Source organism: Schistocerca piceifrons, chromosome X (genome assembly GCF_021461385.2).
Source record: "Schistocerca piceifrons isolate TAMUIC-IGC-003096 chromosome X, iqSchPice1.1, whole genome shotgun sequence".
Classification (NCBI taxonomy): Eukaryota; Metazoa; Arthropoda; class Insecta; order Orthoptera; family Acrididae; genus Schistocerca; species Schistocerca piceifrons.
This window is the reverse complement of record NC_060149.1, coordinates 146,482,558-146,505,623: the sequence shown is the minus strand read 5'-3', so window position 1 is coordinate 146,505,623 and position 23,066 is coordinate 146,482,558. Positions and strand designations below refer to the sequence as shown.

General features: G+C 42.7%; 1 protein-coding gene across 1 annotated transcript in view; it reads right to left on the bottom strand.

Moving 5' to 3' along the window:
• LOC124722225 (vitellogenin-like) overlaps positions 1–23,066 on the bottom strand; it is a gene marked incomplete at its 3' end in the record, with an annotated part of 444,892 nt that overhangs the window by 410,067 nt on the left and 11,759 nt on the right. Inside the window, exon 2 of the mRNA XM_047247418.1 lies at positions 3,249–3,272. Coding sequence (XP_047103374.1) covers positions 3,249–3,272 — 24 coding nt within the window. The remainder of the gene's footprint in view (positions 1–3,248; positions 3,273–23,066) is intronic.

The window sequence follows — 23,066 nt, the reverse complement described above, 5'->3', positions numbered from 1 at the left end:
TCGGCCACGACCTGTTAAAATCTAAAACTTTCTATATATGCGCCATGTGGGCTGTAAATTTGCTTTTCTTAGCTCAGTTTAATAATGTTTTCCTTGTAAACTATCCGTTATTCAAGATTGGGGAGCCGGCCGGAGTGGCCGTGCGGTTATAGGCGCTACAGTCTGGAACCGCATGACCGCTACGGTCGCAGGTTCGAATCCTGTCTCGGGCATGGATGTGTGTGATGTCCTTAGGTTAGTTAGGTTTAAGTAGTTCTAAGTTCTAGGGGACTGATGACCACAGTAGTTAAGTCCCATAGTGCTCAGAGCCATTCAAGATAGGGGGCCTTTCAGAGATGAATGATGGTAGCGTCGGCTTTCTTCATCAGCACAAAATTGCCGAAGAGAGACCTCAGTATGATGCATCTGCCAGAGGAGAACCAAAAAAATTAAACATTTTTACTAAAAGAATCTCAGATAGATTCTTTCAGAAATGACCGGTTCTCTGAAATCGCATTGTGAGTTCGTTAGCAAATAACGCTTCCTGAGACACTCGACTACCGTGTATTACATCGCATTTCATTAGCACCGATGTTATTCTCTTTTGTGTGTGTGTGTTTTTGCAGTGTCGTGGTAACAAATGAAGCGTTCTTTTAAGTGGACTTCATCTGTGTCCGACCTCACAGTTGAACTCAAGGAATATGCGTTTCAATAACCGCATTCTTTTAGAAAGAGAGAAGTTAGAGTTTAATAACCCGTCGACATTAAACTCATTAGACATGGAGCAATTTGCTCAACTGGACAAGAATCAGGAGTGAACTGCCTATAGGTCGTAACATGTGTGATTCCAGCATTCGCTTAAAGTCATTTAGGAAAACGGAAGGTAAGATAAGTCTGGACGAATGGACAGAGATTTGGAAGCCATTCCTCCCAAATGTGCCTCAAAAATGTTAACCAACGCTCCATCACTCTCGGCCTAAACAGACTGAAGGAAAACAATCACAGCACCAAGAAGGAATTGTGCGACATAAACGAAAGTTGGTAGGCGTGTTTCTACATCTGAAAGATATCTATTCAGATTTTGCGCCAGTCGCATAAGAGTGGCACTAGTAGCGCAACTATGTGGATGCAAATCAGGTTTGCTTTAAATACACGCTGAAACGGTTGTGAGTGTTAGTTACCTTTGAAACTGGACATGGTGAGTTGATGTTAGTCAAGAATGTCTTTAAGGCGACAAAGACGCCATCATCAACACTTCACTGAGTTTGAATGGGGTCGTATAAAAGGGCTACGAGAAGTTGGATGTTCCTTCTACGATACTGGAGAAAAATTTGTCAGGTACGTAGCCACTGTACATGATTGCCGGCATCGGTGCTCACGATAATGTACGGTCGCAATAAGGTCGAGCTCCGGGCGGCCGCTTGCCACTACCGAGAGGGAAGGCCATCGTATTTGGCGTATGGCTCTGGCGAATCGTACTGCATCTGCCCGCAGCAGCAATCTGAGCAGCAGTTGGCACCATGTGACAGTTACTTCAAGGACAACTCCGAGCTGTAGGCCCTGTTCGTGCATTCCACTTACCCCAGACCACATCCATTTGGACTTCAGTGGTGTCGTGCATTCTACTGACCCCAGACCACATCCATTTGTGACTTCAGTGATGTCAAGCGAGAGCCCACTGCAGGGCAGGATGGAGGTCTGTCGCTTTTTCTGATGGAAGCTGGTTCTGTCTCGGTGCCAGTGATGGCTGTGTGTTGGTTAGGAGGGCAGTTGAGAGCCTGCATCCAACCTGTCCGCGTGCTAGTCACACCTGACCTACACCTTGAGTGATGGTCTGGGGTGCGATTTCGTCTGACAGCAGCAGCACTCTCAATGTTATCCTACATACCCTGACTGTAAATTCGTAGGTCAATCTGGTGATTCGACCTGTTGTGCTGCCATTTATGAGCAACATTCCAGGGGTCTTATCCAACCGAATAACGCTCTCCCACATGCCGCTGTTGTAACCCATCATGCTCTACAGAGTATCGATATGCTGCATTCGCCTGTTCTATCACCAGACCTGTCTCCAATCGAGCACATATGGACCATCATCGGACGGCAACTCCAGCGTCATCCACAACCAACATTAACAGTCCCTGTATTGACTGACCAAGTGCAACAGGCATGAAACTCCATCCCAAAAACTGACATCCTGTCTTTCCTTTTCTTTCTTTCTTTCGCTTACGCCATAGTCCCACAGCAATCGCAGGGTTGGCGTGGTTACAACGGATTTGGCAGTGTTAGTGTTAGAGATGGCCGGATGCACTTCCTGCCGCCACCCCGTATCCCCCAGGACGGAATCAGTGTACCCCAACTGTGTGCGTCTAGTGGAAATCGTGAAACAGTGTTGCAAATGTCTGCGACGCGTGTAACTGAAGTGGAACGAGGGGACATCACGGTATTCACCTAGCAGGATGAGGAAAACCGCCTAAAAACCACATCCAGGCTGGCCGGCACACCGGCCCTCGTCGTTAATCCGCCGGGCGGATTCGATCCGGGGCCGGCGCGCCTACCCGAGTCCAGTAAGTAGCACGTTAGCGCGCTCGGCTACCCTGGCAGGTAGCTCACAAACTGACATCCGACACCTGTAAAATACAATGCATGCACGTTTACATGCTTGCATTCAACATTCTGTCAGTTAAATCCGTTACTAATGTACTAGAATTTCACGTTTGCAATAGGTTATCTCACACTTAACATTAACCTGTGATCTTGCAACGTTAATCACTTAAATCCTAGACAAATGTATTCTCGAAATTTCATTACTCTACATAAATTATTTTTTGGTGTTGCGATTCCTTTCTGTCAGTGTACATATACCCGATCGAGGATGTGTATGGTTCAAATGGCTCTGAGCACTATGGGACTCAACTTCTGAGGTCATCAGTCCCCTAGAACTTAGAACTACTTAAACCTAACTCACCTAAGGACATCACACACATCCATGCCCGAGGCAGGATTCGAGCCTGCGACCGTAGCGGTCGGGCGGTTCCAGACTGTAGCGCCTAGAACCGCTCGGTCACTCCGGTCGGCGAGAATGTGTATGAAACATGTGAACTCAATACGTCCCCTTTAAGTTCCTATACCTCGTAATTCCAAAGTATTTTAGATTATTCTTGCTTGTTACAGCACATTCAGAGAACGTGTAATTGTCAACTTATTTGTTCAAAAATAACGTGGCTGTAGTACCAGGGGCCAATTATGCCGTCTCCTTATTGTGGACTTACCGCCATCTCCTGCAGGCGATGAACCTGAAACAAAAAGTTAAGCTAGAGTCAGGCATTATAGCATATTCCAGGACATAAAATATGAATAATGCATTGCAGAAAACTACCAACATCATAAAATTGTGCTTTGACACTATCTAAAGTGAATAAATTTACATCTGAAACATACGTCTCGTCCGAAGACGTAATAATAAACAGATATTATTATTTGTTTTATATGAATTTATTGACAATTAAAATAAATAAAATATACAAATGAAATCTGAAAATCTAGAGAAAGGTTTTTCGAAGTATAAACGGTTCTTACAATGACAGGCATAAGTGAATTTCAGCATAAGCACTACTAAATAAGTTACTTAAATTATTAGCATGTAACAGCACATTCATAGTCCATTGGTGCAGAACCCTATTTAATGGAAGCCATTACGTGACTGAAAATAAGACGTTTCAGCTGTTAAAAGGGTGCATATCGTGAATCCATCAGAAACACCGATTGTACTGCACCATGAACGTATATGTGGAGATAAATGACCTAGTCAATAACGTCAGAAGTTTCGTGAGACTTTTCGTGCGTGATGATGTATACAGAAAAGTCGCGATACGAGAAAACTGTTGCGAAATGCAACAAGACTTGCAGAAGATTGGCGCATGGTGCTGGTGACGGCAACTGACTCTCAACGTAAACGGATGAAACAACGTATTGCACACAAATTGGTGAAAAGATTCGCCGGTATATGATACACGACTGCACGACTATCACTAGAAGGAGTCACATCCATTAAATATTTGGGAGTATACCCACTGAGCGATTTAAAGTGGAACGACCACATAAAATTCCAGACTGAGATTCATTGGAAGAATCCTCAAAAAATATAGCCCACCCACGCAAGCAGTAGCTTACAGAATCCTAATTCCCACAATATTTGAATTTTGCTCCTCGTCTTAGGACTTGTATGAGATAGAATTGAAAGAGGAAATAGAAAATAGCCAAGTAAGAGCAATGCATTCCGTCATAGGGTGGTTTAGTGAACGCAAAATCGTCACAGAGATGCTCATACAAATCCAGTAGCAGATACTAAAAGACAGTCGTTGTGTCTAACGGTGGGGTTTACTGGTAAACTTCTGAGAACTTACTTTCCTAGAAGAGTCTACCAGTATATTGGTTGCTCCTACATATATTTCGCGGAAAGACCATAAAGTCAAAATTAGAGAGATCTGAGCTCACCCTGAGGCGGCCGCTACGGTCGCAGGTTCGAATCCTGCCTCGGGCATGGTTGTGTGTGATGTCCTTAGGTTAGTTAGGTGTAGGTAGTTCTAAGTTCTAGGGGACTGATAACCTAAGAAGTTAAGTCCCATAGTGCTCAGAGCCGTTTTTCATCCTGAGGCTTACCAACTCTTTGTCTAATGTATTGTGCATATCCAGCGTGCTTTAATTTTAATTATCGAAAAGATTCCCTCTTTTATTTTTCCGCTAGATATGGATAGGCCGAGCACACACCAACTAAAGTGGCGGTTTCTCAGCCAGACGTGTTTGATCCACCAGACCTACTGAACAGATCAGCATCGTATGATCTTAGAGTTTATACAGTGTTCAACATACCTTGAAAGGGAAAAATTTATTGGTTGCCTATCTCTTCTAGATAGTTTTAAATGAGCTTAATTCAAAACAGTGTCACTGTTTTTCACACATGTAGCATCATTTTGAGATTTATTATTATTTCTAGAATCATTTCCATTTTCTTTAGATTATTTTAATCTTGGTTCTAATATTTTTATCACCAACAGCAAGAATTCCCAACATAACCTCCGGTACATTATTTTCTTTTGCAGTTCCTTGTCATTCTACTACACGATAACGATAGTTGTTCGTGTTTAGCTGGCGATTCCCGGTAAGATCGTTGGGATGCTATTGTCAGATCTCACATAATATGTTAAAACCACATTTAAAACATCTAATATCCCCGCTGCCCCCCCCCCCTCTGAAGCATTGACCTTGCCGTTGGTGGGGAGGCTTTCGTGCCTCAGCGATACAGATGGCCGTACCGTAGGTGCAACCACAACGGAGGGGTATCTGTTGAGAGGCCAGACAAACGTGTGGTTCCTGAAGAGGGGCAGCAGCCTTTTCAGTAGTTGCAGGGGCAACCGTCTGGATGATTGACTGATCTGGCTTTGTAACATCAATCAAAACGACCTTGCTGTGCTGGTACTGCGAACAGCTGAAAGCAAGGGGAAACTATAGCCGTAATTTTTCCCGAGGGCACGCAGATTTACTATGTGGTTAAATGATGATGGCGTCCTCTTGGGTAAAATATTCCGAACGGTAAAATAGTCCCCCATTCGGATCTCTGGGCGGGAACTACTCAAGAGGACGTCGTTATCAGGAGAAAGAAAACTGGCGTTCTACGGATCGGAGCGTGGAATGTCAGATCCCTTAATCGGGCAGGTAGGTTCGAAAATTTAAAAAGGTAAATGGATCGGTTAAAGTTAGATATAGTGGGAATCAGTGAAGTTCGGTGGCAGGAGGAACAAGACTTCTGATCAGTTGAATACAGAGTTATAAATACAAAATCGAATAGGGGTAATGCAGGAGTAGGTTTAATAATAAATAAAAAATAGGAATACGTGTAAGCTACTACAAACAGCATAGTGAACTTATTCTTGCGGCCAAGATAGATACGAAGCCCACGCCTACCACAGTAGTACAAGTTTGTATGCCAACTAGCTCTGCAGATGAAGAAGAGTTTGATGAACTGTATGATGAGATAAAAGAAATTATTCAGATAGTGAGGGGAGACGAAAATTTAATAGTCGTGGGTGATTGGAATTCGACAGTAGGAAAAGGAAGAGAAGGAAACGTAGTAGGTGAATATGGAATGGGGGTGAGGAATGAAAGAGGAAGCCGCCTGGTAGAATTTTGGACAGAGCATAACTTAATAACAGCTAAAATTTGGGTCAAGAATCATGAAAGAAGGTTGTATACATGGAAGAGGCCTGGAGATACTGTAATGTTTCAGATAGATTATACAATGGTAAGACAGAGATTTAGGAACTAGATTTTAAACAGTAAGACATTTCCAGGAGCAGATGTGGACTCTGACCACAATCTACTGGTTATGAACTGTAGACTAAAACTGAAGAAACTGCAAAAAGGTGGGAATTTAAGGAGGTGGGACCTGGATAAACTGACTAACCCAGAGGTTGTACAGAGTTTCAGGGAGACACACAGTAGAAGAAGAATGGGTAGCTTTGAGAGATGAAGTAGTGAAGGCAGCAGAGGATCAAGTAGGTAAAAAGACGAGGGCTAGTAGAACTCCTTGGGTAACAGAAGATATATTGAATTTAATTGATGAAAGGAGAAAATATAAAAATGCAGTAAATGAAGCAGGCAAAAATAAATACAAACGTTTCAAAAATGAGATCGAAAGGAAGTGCAAAATGGCTAAGCAGGGATGGATAGAAGATGAATGTAAGGACGTAGAGGCATATATCCCTAGGGGTAAGATACATACTGATTACAGGAAATTTAAAGAGACCTTTGGAGGAAAGAGAACCACTTGTATGAGTATCAAGATCTCAGATGGAAAACCAGCCAGTTGTAAGCTAAGAAGGGAAGACAGAAAGGCGGAAGGAGTACATACAAGTGTACTTGAGGGTAATATTATGGAAATGGAAGAGGATGTATATCTAGATGAAATGGGAGGTATGACACTGCGTGAAGAGTTTGACAGAGCACTCAAAGATCTAAGTCGAAACAAGGCCCCGGGAGTAGACAACATTCCATTAGAACTACTGATAGCCATCTAGTGAGCAAGATGTATGAGACAGGCGAAATACCCACAGACGTCAAGAAGGATATAATAATTCCAATCCCAAAAAAAGCAGGTGTTGACAGATGTGAAAATTACCGACCTACCAGTTTAATAAAGTCACAGCTGCAAGATACCAATACGAATTCTTTACAGACAAATGGAAAAACTGGTAGAAGCCGACCTCGGGGAAGATCAGTTTGGATTCTGTAGAAATGTTGAAATACGTGAGGAAATACTGACCCTACGACTTATTTTAGAAGATAGATTAAGGAAAGGCAGACCACCGTTACTAGCATTTGTAGACTTAGAGAAAGCTTTTGACACTGTTGACTGGAATACTCTCTTTCAAATTCTGAAGGTGGCAGAGGTAAAATACAGGGAGCGAAAGGCTATTAATAATTTGTACAGAAAACAGATGGCAGTTATAAGAATCGAGGGTCAGGAAAGGGAAGCAGTGGTTGGGAATGGAGTGAGACAGGGTTGTAGCCTATCCCCGATGTTATTCAATCTGTATTTAGCAAGCAGTAAAGGAAACAATAGAAAAATGCGGAGTGGGAATTAAAATCCATGGACAAGAAATAAAATCTTTGAGGTTCGCCGATGACATTGTAAATCTGTCAGAAACAGCAAAGGACCTGGAAGAGCAGTTGAACAGAATGGACAGTGTCTTGAAAGGAGGATATAAGGCGAACATCAACAAAAGCAAAACGAGGATAATGGAATGTAGTCAAATTATATCGGGTGATGCTGAGGGAAGTAGAATAGGAAATGAGACAGTTAAAATAGTATATGAATTTTGCTATTTGTGGAGCAAAATAACAGATGATGGTCGAAGTAGAGAGGACATAAAATGTAGACTGGCAATGACAAGGAAAACGTTTCTGAAGAAGAGAAATTTGTTAACATTGAGTATAGATTTAAGTGTCAGGAACTCGTTTCTGAAAGTATTTATATGGAGCGTAGATATGTATGGAAGTGAAAGGTGGACGATAAGTAGTTTAGACGAGAAGAGAAAAGAAGCTTTCGAAATGTGGTGCTACAGAAGAATGTTGAAGATTAGATGGGTAGATCACCTAACTAATGAGGAGGTATTGAATAGTATTGGGGAGAAGAGGAGTTTGTGGCACAACTTGACTAGATGAAGGGGTCGTTTGGTAGAACATGTTCCGATGCATCAAGGGATCACCAATTTAGCACTGGAGGGCAGCGTGGAGGGTAAAAATCGTAGAGGGAGACCAAGAGATGAATACACTAAGCAAATTCAGAAGAATGTAGACTGCAGTAGGCACTGGGAGATGAAGAATCTTGCACAGGATGGAGTAGCATGGAGAGCTGCATCAAACCAGTCTCTGAAGACCACAACAACAACAACAACAATATTTTTCCTTACAACCGGTATAATTTCATTTATAAATATAGCGGTAGGATGGAACCGATTTCTTACTCTGAAGTGCAAACATTCTATAGCCGATTTAAATGATCAGTAAGAATAATTAAAGTTCTCAACTATTCCTGAACAGTGATAATGAGTAGAACCTCTCTTCCATCGTTCGCTAGAGCTATCGTTACATCTGTTTATACAGAACCGCGTTCTACACTGCAAAAGGACGTTGACCTAAATTTGATCTTTCTCACGTGAATTTATCCTAAATCGTACTTCACTTTTTGATGCGATACAGAATTTTAATCTGGCTAGTTGCTGAAACAAGATGAGAATCCGGCGGTTACTGAGAACTAACACAGTGGCAGTAGTGTCCAGCACGGCCAAGTTTAACATCTATAGCATGTACACACAACAGCCTGTGTGCCACAGAGATGAGTTTTAATTTCATACTTAACAAATATCTACATCCAAATGACTTCACTGCCATTCACAGTTGCCTGGCAGAGGGTTCATCGAACCACCTTTGAGATTTCTACCGTTCCACATTCGAACAGCTCGACGAGAAAAGTAAACACGTAAATCTTCCCATGAGAGCTCTGGTTCGTTTTATTTTATGACGATGATCATTCCTCCCTATGTAGGTAGGCGTCAGCAAAATATTTTCGCATTCAGAGGAGACAAACCGTGATTAAAATTTCGTGATAAGATCCCACCGCAACGAAAAACGCCTTTGTTTTAGTGATTGCTGCGCCAGTTCGTGTATCATGTCCGTGATTCTCTTCCCCTATATTTCGATAATACAAAACAAGCTGCCCTTCTCTGACCTATTTCGGTGTTCTGTATCACTCCTTTCCGGCAAGGATCCCATACCGCACGGGAATACTTTAACAGAGGATGGAGAAGCGTAAAGTAGCCAGTCTCCTTAGATGATTTGTTGCTGCTTCTAAGTATTCTGCCAATAAAACGCAGTCTTTTGTTCTCCTTCTTTACAACACCATCTATGTGATCGTTCCGTTATAAGTCGTTCGTAAATGTAATACATAGCTATTGACAGCCTATAGAATTGTGTGAATTATCGTGTAACCGAAATTTAACGAATTCCTTTTAGTGCTCAGGCTGACCTCACACTTTTTAGTGTTTATTGTCAACTGCCATTTTTCGCACAATAGATATATTCTCTAAATCATTTTGCAGTTGGTTTTGATCTTCTGATAGCTTTACCAGACGGCAAAAGAAGGTATCAAAAGAAGGTATCATCTGCAAACAATCTAAGAGCGCTGCTCAGATTGTCTCCTAAATCGTTTGTATAGATTAACAACAGCAGAGATCCTGAAACACTTCCTTGGAGAACGCCAGATATCACTTGTTTTACTCGATGACTTTCCGTCTATTACTACGAACTGTGACCTATGTGACAGGAAATAAATTATCCAGTCGCACAGCCGAGACTATACCCCATAGGCACGCAATTTGATTACTAGCCGCACAAATGTCATTCGATATAGACGTATAGAATATATGGCTCTGATGATGGGCTATATGTTCGAACATTGATCTTTCAATTAAAGATTGTTACGTGCAGCTCATGATGTTCAGAAATACACGTTCAACAAACTACTTACATTACCTAAAAATCTTGTGCCAAAAGATTTAGCTCAGCATCACATAAGAATTTTACAGACTTACTGTTCACATTAACGGCAATTAATGATAGTAGGAAATGCCGTTTCGTCATCATTTGAATTAGAATTGTCCCACTGCTGTGTGAAATATGGTTTCCTTGTGATGTATAGGTCTGGAAATTTTTGTTTGCTGACTTGCATTGGTGAGTGAACTGGGTAGGGTTCATCAGCCGACGAACCCCTTTTCTGTTCCCGAGATATTGACCTTGTATAGTCATCAGATATTGCGCTTCAACCATCTGAACTTGCATTTACTTCTTAGGAGATAAGGCCCTTATCCACTCCGTGCCTCGTTTATCTTTAGAGTGGGGCAACAACATGTTGCAGATTCAGCTCAAGCGAAACAAACAGCAGAGAATCCGTCTCGGCTGGTGTCAAGTTGTTGTGAAACACTCTCGCTGTTTTATCTGACTCATTTGCTACTGAATGATTGTATATTACAACAAAAGTTTTTGCTATCTTTATTAAGGATGAAGATAATATATATTTTTTTCCTCTCACACAGTTTCCTTATTCGGTAGAAGAGATGTGTTTCACAGAAGCGAAGATCTACAACTTGTAAGGTGGCTATAATTTTGCACCTTACAAGAACTCATCCACATACTTTTCCGTGATCTACAAACACAATTAGGTATCATGTGGTAGGTCGTACATCGTATATATGAATATATAAAGGAGACTGACATTGTCACGCAGCCGGACGAAGTGGCCGTGCGGTTAAAGGCGCTGCAGTCTGGAACCGCAAGACCGCTACGGTCGCAGGTTCGAATCCTGCCTCGGGCATGGATGTTTGTGATGTCCTTAGGTTAGTTAGGTTTAACTAGTTCTAAGTTCTAGGGGACTAATGACCTCAGCAGTTGAGTCCCATAGTGCTCAGAGCCATTTGAACCATTGTCACGCACGCCTTGTAAATAATAGTTAACGCTTATTGCATGAAAGGTGACAGAGTGTCTTTATTATCATACTAGTAGAGGTTGGAACGACAGTGGTAATGAAACAGCAGGCTGAACTAAAGCCCTGGGTAGAAGGCCCACACAGGTGTGTTGGTCCTGCTTAAACACAGGAAGTAGCAAGATGGACTTTGAGACAACTGAGGGTAGGTGCACGATAGAGTCGCGACCGGCCGCTACTGTAGTAGGGCCGGAAGGTTAACCGGATAATACTTCCGAACTTTGCAAATCTTGGACGCAGATGAGAGGAACGAAGAAGCGGCACCTCGGAAACCACACAGGCTGGGTTATTTCCAAGGATTGTTACTCAGAAGCGTACCATTGTACGAGTGTAGGTTTTTCCTCGCAAACTTTCCGCGCTGGACGACAAAATACTAAAATATGGTTTTTCTTGATGCAATAATATACCAACAGCCGTATATATTGTAGAAATTTATTTTATGAACTTCTAATTTCTACAATACATACGGCTGTTGGTGTAAATTTCTACAATACGTACGGCTGTTGGTATAAATTTCTACACTACATGCGGCTGTTGGTATATTATTGCATCAAGAAGTACATGCCAGCCGTTGTCCCATGGTCCATAATGGATCAACGAAGATTAAAGATAAAATATGTCGGCGTTCGGAAGAATCTGTAAAGAGGGAGAATATTCCGTGGTTTCGGGAATATGATTCGTTTTCGGAATTACGATGGTGGAGAGCCGAGTCTTGCTGGGAAGACAGCAGTGGAGAGACGTGGTCTTTCGTTGTGAGCGCCCGTGTCTGACGGTCGCTCGATACCAGCTTTGTTGGTGCGGACGAACTTGTTGTCTTTGCTCTCAGGAGAATTTATAGTTAGATCAGTTAGGCACTGTACTGTTGCGAACCTATACGATTCTGGACTTCACTTCCGGGTTGGGAGTCGTCGTTGAATACGCAGCGTTCAGTAATCGAGAGCACTTCCTCTGCCTATACTTACGTTGAGACGTTATCTGAACTCCGTCCTTGTGGCTGGGAGTTCGTGTTCCTTGTTTGTAGAACACAGAGAGGAGAAGAGAGTATTAGAGTATATTAGAGGACCGCCTTCTGGCGTCCTAGTGTTTGAAAGAGATATTATTTTGTGGGTGGAGTTCTTCCATCGACGCAGACGTGTACGAGAACCAGCACGCCGACGCACCAGACGCAGTACATACGGTGGTATCGCAAATTGCTTCGGCTTATTAGGGCTATAAAGCTAAACAGCTGTGATCACGTTAGTTAATTTCCAATGAGATTCCACACCACCGTAGATCATCTTTGAAAGTAGTGTCTTGTAGTGTTTGGTACGTAGATGATGTCAGTAATTTCGTGTTATTGATATTAGACCACGCAGTTATAATAAGGGGCAGTGTTGGGCAATTGATTAGTAATTTTACTTAGGAAATGTAAACTTTGTAGTATAAAGGTTTTTTTTAATCTACAATAAATATATAAGCAGGAACAACGTTTATCATTTAGTTGGATTAGTTGCCTTCATCATTGATTTACGTTTAAATTGAATTAAGAGATCCTAAGACCTGCTTGAGGGGGTAGGCAGACAGGGCCAAATCTTCATTTTAGCGTTTATTATTCTCCGTTGCGTGCATTCATTTTACAAGCGCCTGGAGTAGCATCTTGGAAACTGCTCATAGCTCCTAAGGTATGCTCTTTAAAGTCCTTGTACAGCCATAGGAGGAAGTAAAACCGCCTCAAACCACTTCTCCTTAGAGGAAAACAACCATCTACTGCAGGCTTAAATTCAGCAGACAGATGTTGCAATTTCGGCCAACACCAGTATCAAAGTAAGTCTGACTGGCTCCACCAGTTGCGCCCGTACAGCCTACCAAACGGCACACACAGAGAAGCCGAACGAACGGCACCCAAACAAATCCCCACACGACTCCACACAACGAGTGGCCGATTTAAGACCAATAGACAACACAGATGACGACTTGGATTGTTGCAGGTACGCCGACGCTGCTGCTGGCCCAGGAGACACCATCGGACAACAGCTGCAACGATAATACCTCTCGACTAGCACTTACCAACATGCGTCTGCCGCTGCTGGCATAAATCCACCAGTACAGACTGTCACAGAGATTTTTCCCAAAGGCACCTGCCGTGGTACTTTTTCCCCTCTGCTCTTAAAAATCACTACTCCTCCATCGATTATCTATCTCCTAGATGAGGTCGTATTAGTAGGTGATCGCACTCAGATGTACGGACATCATCACTGACCTGCATCCTGCGGCCGGTGTGGCCGTGCGGTTCTAGGCGCTTCATTCTGGAACCGCGTGACCGCTACGGTTGCAGGTTCGAATCCTGCCTCGGGCATGGATATGTGTGATGTCCTTAGGTTAGTTAGGTTTAAGTAGTTCTAAGTTCTAGGGGACTGATGACCACAGATGTTAAGTCCCATAGCGCTCAGAGCCATTTGAACCATTTGAACCTGCATCCTGTGACTTCTAGACTAGCATACTGACTCTTTGCAGAGGTGACAGTAGAAATTTTTGTGATGGTCACCATGCTAGTGCGGGCCTGCAGGGGCTCCACTTCTATTTAAAACTCTACAGCCCATGTTTGCTCGATACGTTTTTCTTATTTTAGTCAATACTACCATCTCTGAAAGTTTCTTGGTGGAATTCTGGTTCACCTTGTGCACTAGATATGTCAACACGGACTGTCCACTGTATCTACAAGGCATAACGTACCACTCTCAGCCATTTATCCAGGGCTGGTTTAAAGCCCAAGCGACACAAGAATTATTTACAGGACTTATTACAAGTGGTAGCGGCTGCTTGGATCGCGAAGCGGAGAGAAGCGCAAGGGGTACCCAAGTGCAAGATTTTCATACAGTGTGTAAGTTAGTAGCTAAAACTCCCACTGATGAAAGTGTACGAGGAAAAAGTGGGGAGGGGGAGGTCGCCAAATGATAAGTCGCATGTACGGGAAAATGTTCTAGGACCTGTGCTGCATGTAATACGGCGTAAGAACAGTGACTGTAAAAAGACCCAAACTGACATTGATTGGAGACACGCGTCGCATCTTTTGAGTGGCAATCGTTTTCAAGCCTAACAGGAATTGTTGGTCCACCACAACCAGTTTCGAAGCGAACATTGCGAAGGGATGCATGTAATGAACACTTGGTGCCGAGTAGCTCACAAAAGATAGCTGCACAGAAAGCTGCACGTCCTAATTGAGCCAGACAACACACACTGGAGAGTCGCTCACTGGAGGCGTGTGGTGTGGTATGGAGAGTCGAGATTTTGTTTCCCAATGAGATATTTAATGTGAAGTGCGTGGAGGGTGAGTTCAGGTCGGACGTGGTTCTGTAAGGTTTTTGTGATGTTTCGTATCAAGAGTTGGGCCCACCCATTCCGGTTATAGTTAGCATCAACATGATCTTTATTCCAACATTCTCCATTACCAAAGGTGTGGTATCGTCCAAATATCGCAGTGCCATACCAAAATCGGCAGCGCGTATCGATACCACTGACAATAGCGATGTCCCCGTTCATACGAAATGTTGTGGGAAAACCGAACCAAAGACTGCCATTTATTGTGAGAACACTTAGGAAATACAACAGGTCTACTAAAGAGACTGCCTACACTACGGTTGTCCACCCTCTTCTGTAGTACTGCTTCGAGGCGTGGGATCCACATCTGATTGGATGAGAAATAGGGTGAAGGTGGTTTGGTGAACCCTCTGCCAGAGGGTGAATTGCAGCGTAATCACGTAGACGTAGACGTAGAATCCGAAACGACGAATGGTGGGAGCTTCTGAAGAAAAAAGTTGTTTTTTAAGTGTAACAAGTGTAGTTGCACGAGTAAGAATGAAATGATATGTTCATTAATGTCACATATCCTGTAAACTGACCCGTTCCACATCATTTCGATAAAAGAATCTTTCAGACGATCTTTGGAACATCTAACTAACTATTTATGTAACTAACTAACTCTCAGCATCGCAGCATCGTTGCACGGAGGTCGATATAGAGAAGACTAAGGACTTACTCTGCCCCAGTTCGTGACCTCCGATGAAGCAGTCAGCATCATCTAGTTAGGACACCACTGCTATTCAAGTCTAAGGTGGAACTGTACTTTCGTAAATGATTAACTTGGACTTCAAGAGAAACGTTTGTATCTGTGCGCATCAAGTGATGCTTAACTGTTCAAAGGCAGTTGTAAATATTCGACACATTTCTGTGGCAATGGATTGTATGAAGTTAAGTAAATCTTTTTACCATTCTTGTAATAAAGTGAACTACTGTTTCATATCTTGTAGTTCCGATCAGCCATCTCCCAAAGTAATCAAGGAACCCACAGTTGCGACTGTGCGATTGTAGTTTCGTCAGATCATAACAAAGGGTCGGAATTTCTTCTACGTCTTCGTGGTGGGTATACTGTGAACACTCCCGTCTTACAAGACGTCAATAGACGTGCATACGTTCCTGCTTAGACAAACACTCAGGCACCCCTCTCACCATTATTTCCCTCTAAATCGCACATCTTAATACCATAGCAAATGTCTGGGACTATTTGGAACGGCGACTGAAACGTAGCAATCAACACCCACGCAGTTTGGTAGCTCTACGGTTTCTGATCGTAAGTTAGTAGCCTAAACTAGAAAGGCATACCTGAAAAACCTTGTGAACTCTCTTCGGGCCGAACTGGTAAAGTAATCAAGGCTAGAGACGGTGTTATACGGTATTAGCATTGTTTCTTTTTGGGAATTACTAAATTTTTCGTCCGGTGTGCTTACATGATGCTTGGGAACCGGTGGAAACCCTAAGGGATGGCATTTCTTAGATGCAGAGGTGAAACCTAATGAACTGTGAGGGCAAACGAGAATCGCCGATAAACTTGAAAAGGTAGGAAGTTTGAATAAACAATAACAGTTTCCATCGCTGGCGGAATTACGTATTACTTCTGGCTAATAGCAGAGAACCAATGGAAACTGGTGTCCCAGAAGGTACAGTAGAGGGGAGGCGAAAGGATTAAAAGGGGCTGTACACACAAGACGTTATCTTACAGTCTGTCTGGTGTTGCTCATCACTGATCTGCCGATTACATCGTTCGTCGGTTGATGCGCTGGCTGATCGGCGAGCATGGCTAAATGGCTGTAAACACTATGGGACTTAACATCTGAGGTCATCAGTCCCCTAGACTTAAAACTACTTATACCTAACTAATCTAAGGACATCACACACATCCATACCCGAGGCAGGATTCAAACCTGCGACCGCAGCAGCAGCGAGGTTCCAGACTGAAACGCCTAGAACCGCTCGGCCACAACGGCTGGCTTGGCGAGCGTGCAAGCCACGAGACGCTAAGCTGTGAGGATCCACTGCCTAATTGCTTTATGACATCCCTGTGGACTTCAGTAACGAAGTGGACAGTTCGACCTGTTGCACCCTATGGCCAACTGACCGACTTCGGAATAGGTGACAAAGTGCTCTGATTTTTCGTTAGGTGCGAGTCTTCACTGTTGCTCGCCAAACATTTGTAAAGTATAAGGAAAATATATTCAGGGGCACACACAGAATATTTAACGTGAAATTTATATCATACCCAGGCCAAGAGACTCTGAGATCCATCAGACAATTGTTTAATTTCCTTGATTTGTAGAAACTACAAATCAAATACGTATTTGTTTGTTTTTAATATGCGTCATTCCTTTTTAGCCTCTTTTCCATCTGCTTCAAATTCTATCAGTTTGAACGTATGTTGGTCTGCCACGAAAAAATCATTAAAGTAGCTAATGAGGACAGGAGGGTAACTATATACTTAGGTATTATTTTTGCGCCAGCAAAGCAAACTGGTACAGTATTAGCACCTGACGTTGCCCCACTAAAGTAACTGCTACAAGCTCAGTCAGTTTATTTAAAATTATTTCAACCACACTTGATGGATGCAAGTGAATTGCAATCGATGTTCATGTACCATAACTTACGATTAAATAGTACAGGGTGATTCAAAAAGAATACCACAACTTTAAAAATGTGTATTTAATGAAAGAAACATAATATAACCTTCTGTTATACATCATTACACAGAGTACTTAAAAAGGTTTTTTTTTCGCTCAAAAACAAGTTCAGAGATGTTCAATATGGCCCCCTCCAGACACACGAGCAATATCAACCCGATACTCCAACTCGTTCCACACTCTCTGTAGCATATCAGGCGTAACAGTTTCGATAGCTGCTGTTATTTCTCGTTTCAAATCATCAATGGTGGCTGGGAGAGGCGGCCGAAACACCATATCCTTAACATACCCCCATAATAAAAAATCGCAGGGGGTAAGATCAGGGCTTCTTGGAGGCCAGTGATGAAGTGCTCTGTCACGGGCTGCCTGGCGGCCGATCCATCGCCTCGGGTAGTTGACGTTCAGGTAGTTACGGACAGATAAGTGCCAATGTGGTGGCGCTCCATCCTGCTGAAATATGAATTGTTGTGCTTCTTGTTCGAGCTGAGGGAACAGCCAATTCTCTAACATCTCCAGACACTGTAGTCCAGTTACAGTAGCACCTTCGAAGAAAAAGGGACCAAAAACTTTGTTGGCTGAAATGGCACAGAAAACGTTCACCTTAGGCGAGTCACGTTCATACTGAGTTGTTTCCCGCGGATTCTCAGTGCCCCATATACAGACATTGTGACAGTTGACTTTCCCGTTAGTGTGGAAAGTTGCTTCATCACTAAACACAATCTTTGAAACGAACGATTCATCTGTTTCCATTTGAGCAAGGATAAAATCACAGAAATCGATTCTTTTAATCTTATCAGCTGCAGACAGTGCTTGAACCAATTTCAGACGATAAGGTTTTATAACTAACCTTTTTCGTAGGACTCTCCATACAGTTGATTGTAGAATTTGCAGCTCTCTGCTAGCTCTGCGAGTCGATTTTCCTGGGCTGCGAACAAATGCTTGCTGGATGCGTGCTACATTTTCATCACTCGTTCTCGGCCATCCAGAACTTTTCCCTTTGCACAAACATCCATTCTCTGTAAACTGTTTATACCAACGTTTAATACACCACCTATCAGGAGGTTTAACACCATACTTCGTTCGAAATGCACGCTGAACAACTGTCGTCGATTCACTTCTAATGGTTCAAATGGCTCTGAGCACTATGGGACTCAACATCTGAGGTCATAAATCCCCTATAACTTAGAACTAGTTAAACCTAACTAACCTAAGGACATCACACACACCCACGCCCGAGGCAGGATTCGAACCTGCGACCGTAGCAGTCCCGCGGATTCACTTCTGCCGTACTCAATAACACAAAAAGCTTTCTGTTGAGCGGTCGCCATTTTAGCATCAACTGACGCTGACGCCTAGTCAACAGCGCCTCAAGCGAACAAATGAACAACTAAATGAAACTTTATAGCTCCCTTAATTCGCCGACAGATAGTGCTTAGCTCTGCCTTTTGTCGTTGCAGAGTTTTAAATTCCTGAAGTTGTGGTATTCTTTTTGAATCACCCTGTACTTACAATTACATTATACTACTTTGAGAAAAAAAAATTCTGCCAAAATCTTGCATATTGCTGTACAATCTGGAATGTTTACTGATATTGATTTTCATCGTATATCACTTATTTTAAATATCAAAATCCGTTGTTTTAACATGAAGTTAATAAAACATAGAATGTCTAACTAAGAAGCTTATAGTATTGGCGCATTTCAGGATCCTTTGGCGTAATTCTTATCGACTTTCAAAATCTCTGCTGGAATATCTAATAACTATGTCCCCTAAGAGTAGCGAAATATCAAAATTATCTAATGTGAAATAACAAACACTTGTGGAGCGTTATGCAGCATGTAAAGAGTCATTCACTTCCATTATAACAAATGCAGAGTTTACATACATGCATAAATGCAGATAACGCCAGTGCCACATTTGACGTTAGTATTTTTCCAATAGTGCTAGACAACACCAAACATTCTCGTCTCATCACTGGGTCCTCAAATATCATATTATGTGAATGGCGCAGATGGAATGGCAGGTGCAAAACACAACAAAATCCACTTGCTGAAGGCGTGGCCAACTAAGCACGGAGTGATCATAAGTAAAAAGTGACAGATTCCGAAAATTAACAGTAAAATGACTAGGTCACCTAACAGCAGCTCCTCAACTGTGTTTCACAGTGCCAACACTCAGCACTCTTTAACAAATGTAGAATACGAGAGAATCTTTCGTACGCACTGTCATGAGTATGGATTGTCCCTAACGTTCGTATGGGCGATAAAGAGTTCAGCTATTCATCTATTTCCTCTTCAGTTTCGCGATAGAAGGGCGAAATATAGTCAAAAGAACATTGTGTAACCTTGTACATAAAACGCCATGCTTTCCTGTGATCAGACATGTGGGACGTCGTTTAATCATAACCAGCTGTACAGAGAATGTTGAACACCAACATGCCACAAATCCAACGACGTTTTCTATCAATTTTATACAAATTTCTGTGTTTGTCTGCAAGATCGTTTCAGCTGATAGCGTTCACAAGAAAGCAGCACTTTTATGATTCAGTGTACCGTGGAATGCAATTCACTCGACAAATGTGTAGCCAATGGTTGCTATAAAAATTGGGAAGTTAGTTATTGTGTTGAATAAATTGTAAACGTAACAATGATCGCTGAAGAGATGCGCAAAACATGGTGTGAATAGCCTTTTCTGTAGCGGAGTTTCGAGTGGTGTGTTCCTTTTAAAGGGAGGTCGTTGAAAATTAACCTAATTACGCATAAATGCAATTCGAGATACTGTTATGTGACAAAGTAACCATCCACTTTTGGTAAAAGGCATGACAAGATTCAACCACTTTTTAGGCGGTGTGCTGTACCGTTCCACAACATTCAAAAGTCTAGAAATGCTCACTGTGAATATCCAAGCCACAAGCGCAAAGGCAGTAATTATACCTGAAGTGTTAAAGCTAAACACTGGAAGACGATTTGCACTATAAGAATGCGTACATAAAAACTGTGAGAAGAAGATTCAGAAATGGTTTCCGAGAAGGTAAAAAACGAGCCCCTTGTGAGGTTTCTGGCGAAGTTTGTGAAGCGCTGAAGATAATTTCTAATTTTTTTTTTTACTCGAAGATAAGGCGCATGCCTGCTTCCAGCTAAAAAGAAGGAGAGGTATTTCCGTTAAAGAGATCATTACCTGCGGTGTAGTGGCAACGCTCTTAACTTCTGATTATCAGGTTTTCCGGGAGCTTTTTCTCACCTGCGGGAAATGGAACTTGCAGGATGAATTGAGAGGTAAGAAGTAAACAGCCAAGGTTTTCCTGGAAGAATGTGCTCGGTTCTGGCTTCCGTGGCAGTACGACACAATCGTGTTAACTGTCTGTGGCTTGAGCTGCATCTGGAAGACAGTAATTAACGAAGTTCATAAATGTGTCGGAGAATGCTCTTTAGGGGCCTTAGGTTTCATCGCCTGTACTCCAGCACCAAATAATTCACAATCACCAAGAAAAGTTAGCGTTTCACTAGACATAAAACAAAGGATCTGTGTTGCTATTCGTAACGCACTGAAACAAATGACTGTACGTTGTAGTTATCGCCAAAATATCCTAGCATGTAGTGTTGCTCAGCATTCAAATTGAAATTTGTACACACTGATAACGTAGAAGATGTATTCGGTACGGGAAATTAAATCTCAACTCAATATCTTATAAATAGATTGATAGCATTCGTTAAATTGTTTTACTCATTCATATAACGCTTCCATTTTTCTGAAAGTAGGTTCTGCTATGAACGAAGTTATGCTTTCCTCAAGACACCTGCAGGATCACTTTTATAATCTGTCGCTATTGCTACCCGGAGACAGGTTTTATAACTTTACGAATGGTTAAGGAACAATACCAGAAGAAAGCATCATACACATCTGGATTTCTAGGATACCTAGTTCAAGTCACAAGGTGACAGAGCTTACAGTTGCTCTTCTAAAAAATGGTTCAAATGCTCTAAGCACTATGGGACTTAACATCTGTGGTCATCAGTCCCCTAGACTTAGAACTACTTAAACCTAACTAACCTAAGGACATCACACACATCCATGCCCGAGGCAGGATTCGAACCTGCGACCGTAGCGGTCGCGCGGTTCCAGGCTGTAGCGCCTAGAACCGCTCGGCCACTCCGGCCGGCGTTGCTCTTCTACCAACTGATTTACATATTAAAAACTGGTATTATAGTTTATGAGTTAACCACGTACTTTTAAAAATTCATAATACGTGTGATCCTGCTCCCCCCCCCCCCCTCCCCTTGGAAAATGGGCAGTGACGAAGAGAGGGTAACTTGTGTACCTCAACGATACAGATAGCCGTACTGCAGGTGCAACAACAGGGGGGAGTATTTGCGGAGAGGCCAAACTGACCCGTGGTTCCTGAAAACTGACAGAAACGTTACCAGTAGTTACAGGGCAACAGTCTGGATGATTGACTGATCCAGCCAACATGGTCTTGCTGAGCTGGTACTGCGACGGCTGAAAGCAAGGAGAAACTATTTTTCTCCCTAGAACATGCACTTCGATAGTATAGCTTAATGATAATGGCATCCTCTTAGGTAAAATATCCCTGAGGTAAAATGGTTCCCCATGTGGATCTCCAGGCTGGAAATTTGTGGTAAGGTTCTATGGGACCAAACTGCAGATGTCATCGGTCCCTTGGCTTACACACTACTTACGATAACTTAAACTAACATAGCTAAGAACAACACTCACACCCTTGCCCAAGGGAGGACTCGAACCTCCGACGGGAGGAGCTGCGCGAACCGTGACAAGGCGCCCAAGACCACGCAGCTACACCGCGCAGCTTTTTATCACGGCAAGAGTTAGCTTTTCGAGGTCATGACGAATCTGAGCGATCAGTAAAAATTATTTAGAACTTTTGGATTTCTTGGCAGAACAAGAACGATCCATGAGAGATCATTTAGCACTTCATCTGCCTCACAGATTGAATTAATAGCTTGTATTACGGATGTTGTTAAAGAACAAACTTCAAATGAAGTTAAAATAGCCCTTTTACAGGGTGTTACAAAAAGGTACGGCAAAACCTTCAGGAAACATTCCTCACACACAAAGAAATAAAATATGTTATGTGGACATGTGTCCGGAAACGCTTACTTTCCATGTTAGAGCTCATTTTATTACTTCTCTTCAAATCACTTTAATCATGGAATGGAAACACACAGCAACAGAACGTACCAGCGTGACTTCAAACACTTTGTTACAGGAAATGTTCAAAATGGCCTCCGTTAGCGAGGATACATGCATCCACCCTCCGTCACATGGAATCCCTGATGCGCTTATGCAGCCCTGGAGAATAGTGTATTGTATCACAGCCGTCCACAATACGAGCACGAAGAGTCTCTACATTTGGTACCGGGGTTGCGTAGACAAGAGCTTTCAAATGCCCCCATAATTGAAAGTCAAGAGGGTTGAGGTCAGGAGAGCGTGGAGGCCATGGAATTGGTCCGCCTCTACCAATCCATCGGTCACCGAATCTGTTGTTGAGAAGCGTACGAACACTTCGACTGAAATGTGCAGGAGCTCCATCGTGCATGAACCACATGTTGTGTCGTACTTGTAAAGGCACATGTTCTAGCAGCACAGGTAGAGTATCCCGTATGAAATCATGATAACGTGCTCCATTGAGCGTAGGTGGAAGAACATGGGGCCCAATCAAGACATCACCAACAATGCCTGCCCAAACGTTCACAGAAAATCTGTGCTGATGACGTGATTGCACAACTGCGTGCGGATTCTCGTCAGCCCACACATGTTGATTGTGAAAATATACAATTTGATCACGTTGGAATGAAGCCTCATCCGTAAAGAGAACATTTGCACTGAAATGAGGATTGACACATTGTTGGATGAACCATTCGCAGAAGTGTACCCGTGGAGGCCAATCAGCTGCTGATAGTGCCTGCACACGCTGTACATGGTACGGAAACAACTGGTTCTCCTGTAGCACTCTCCATACAGTGACGT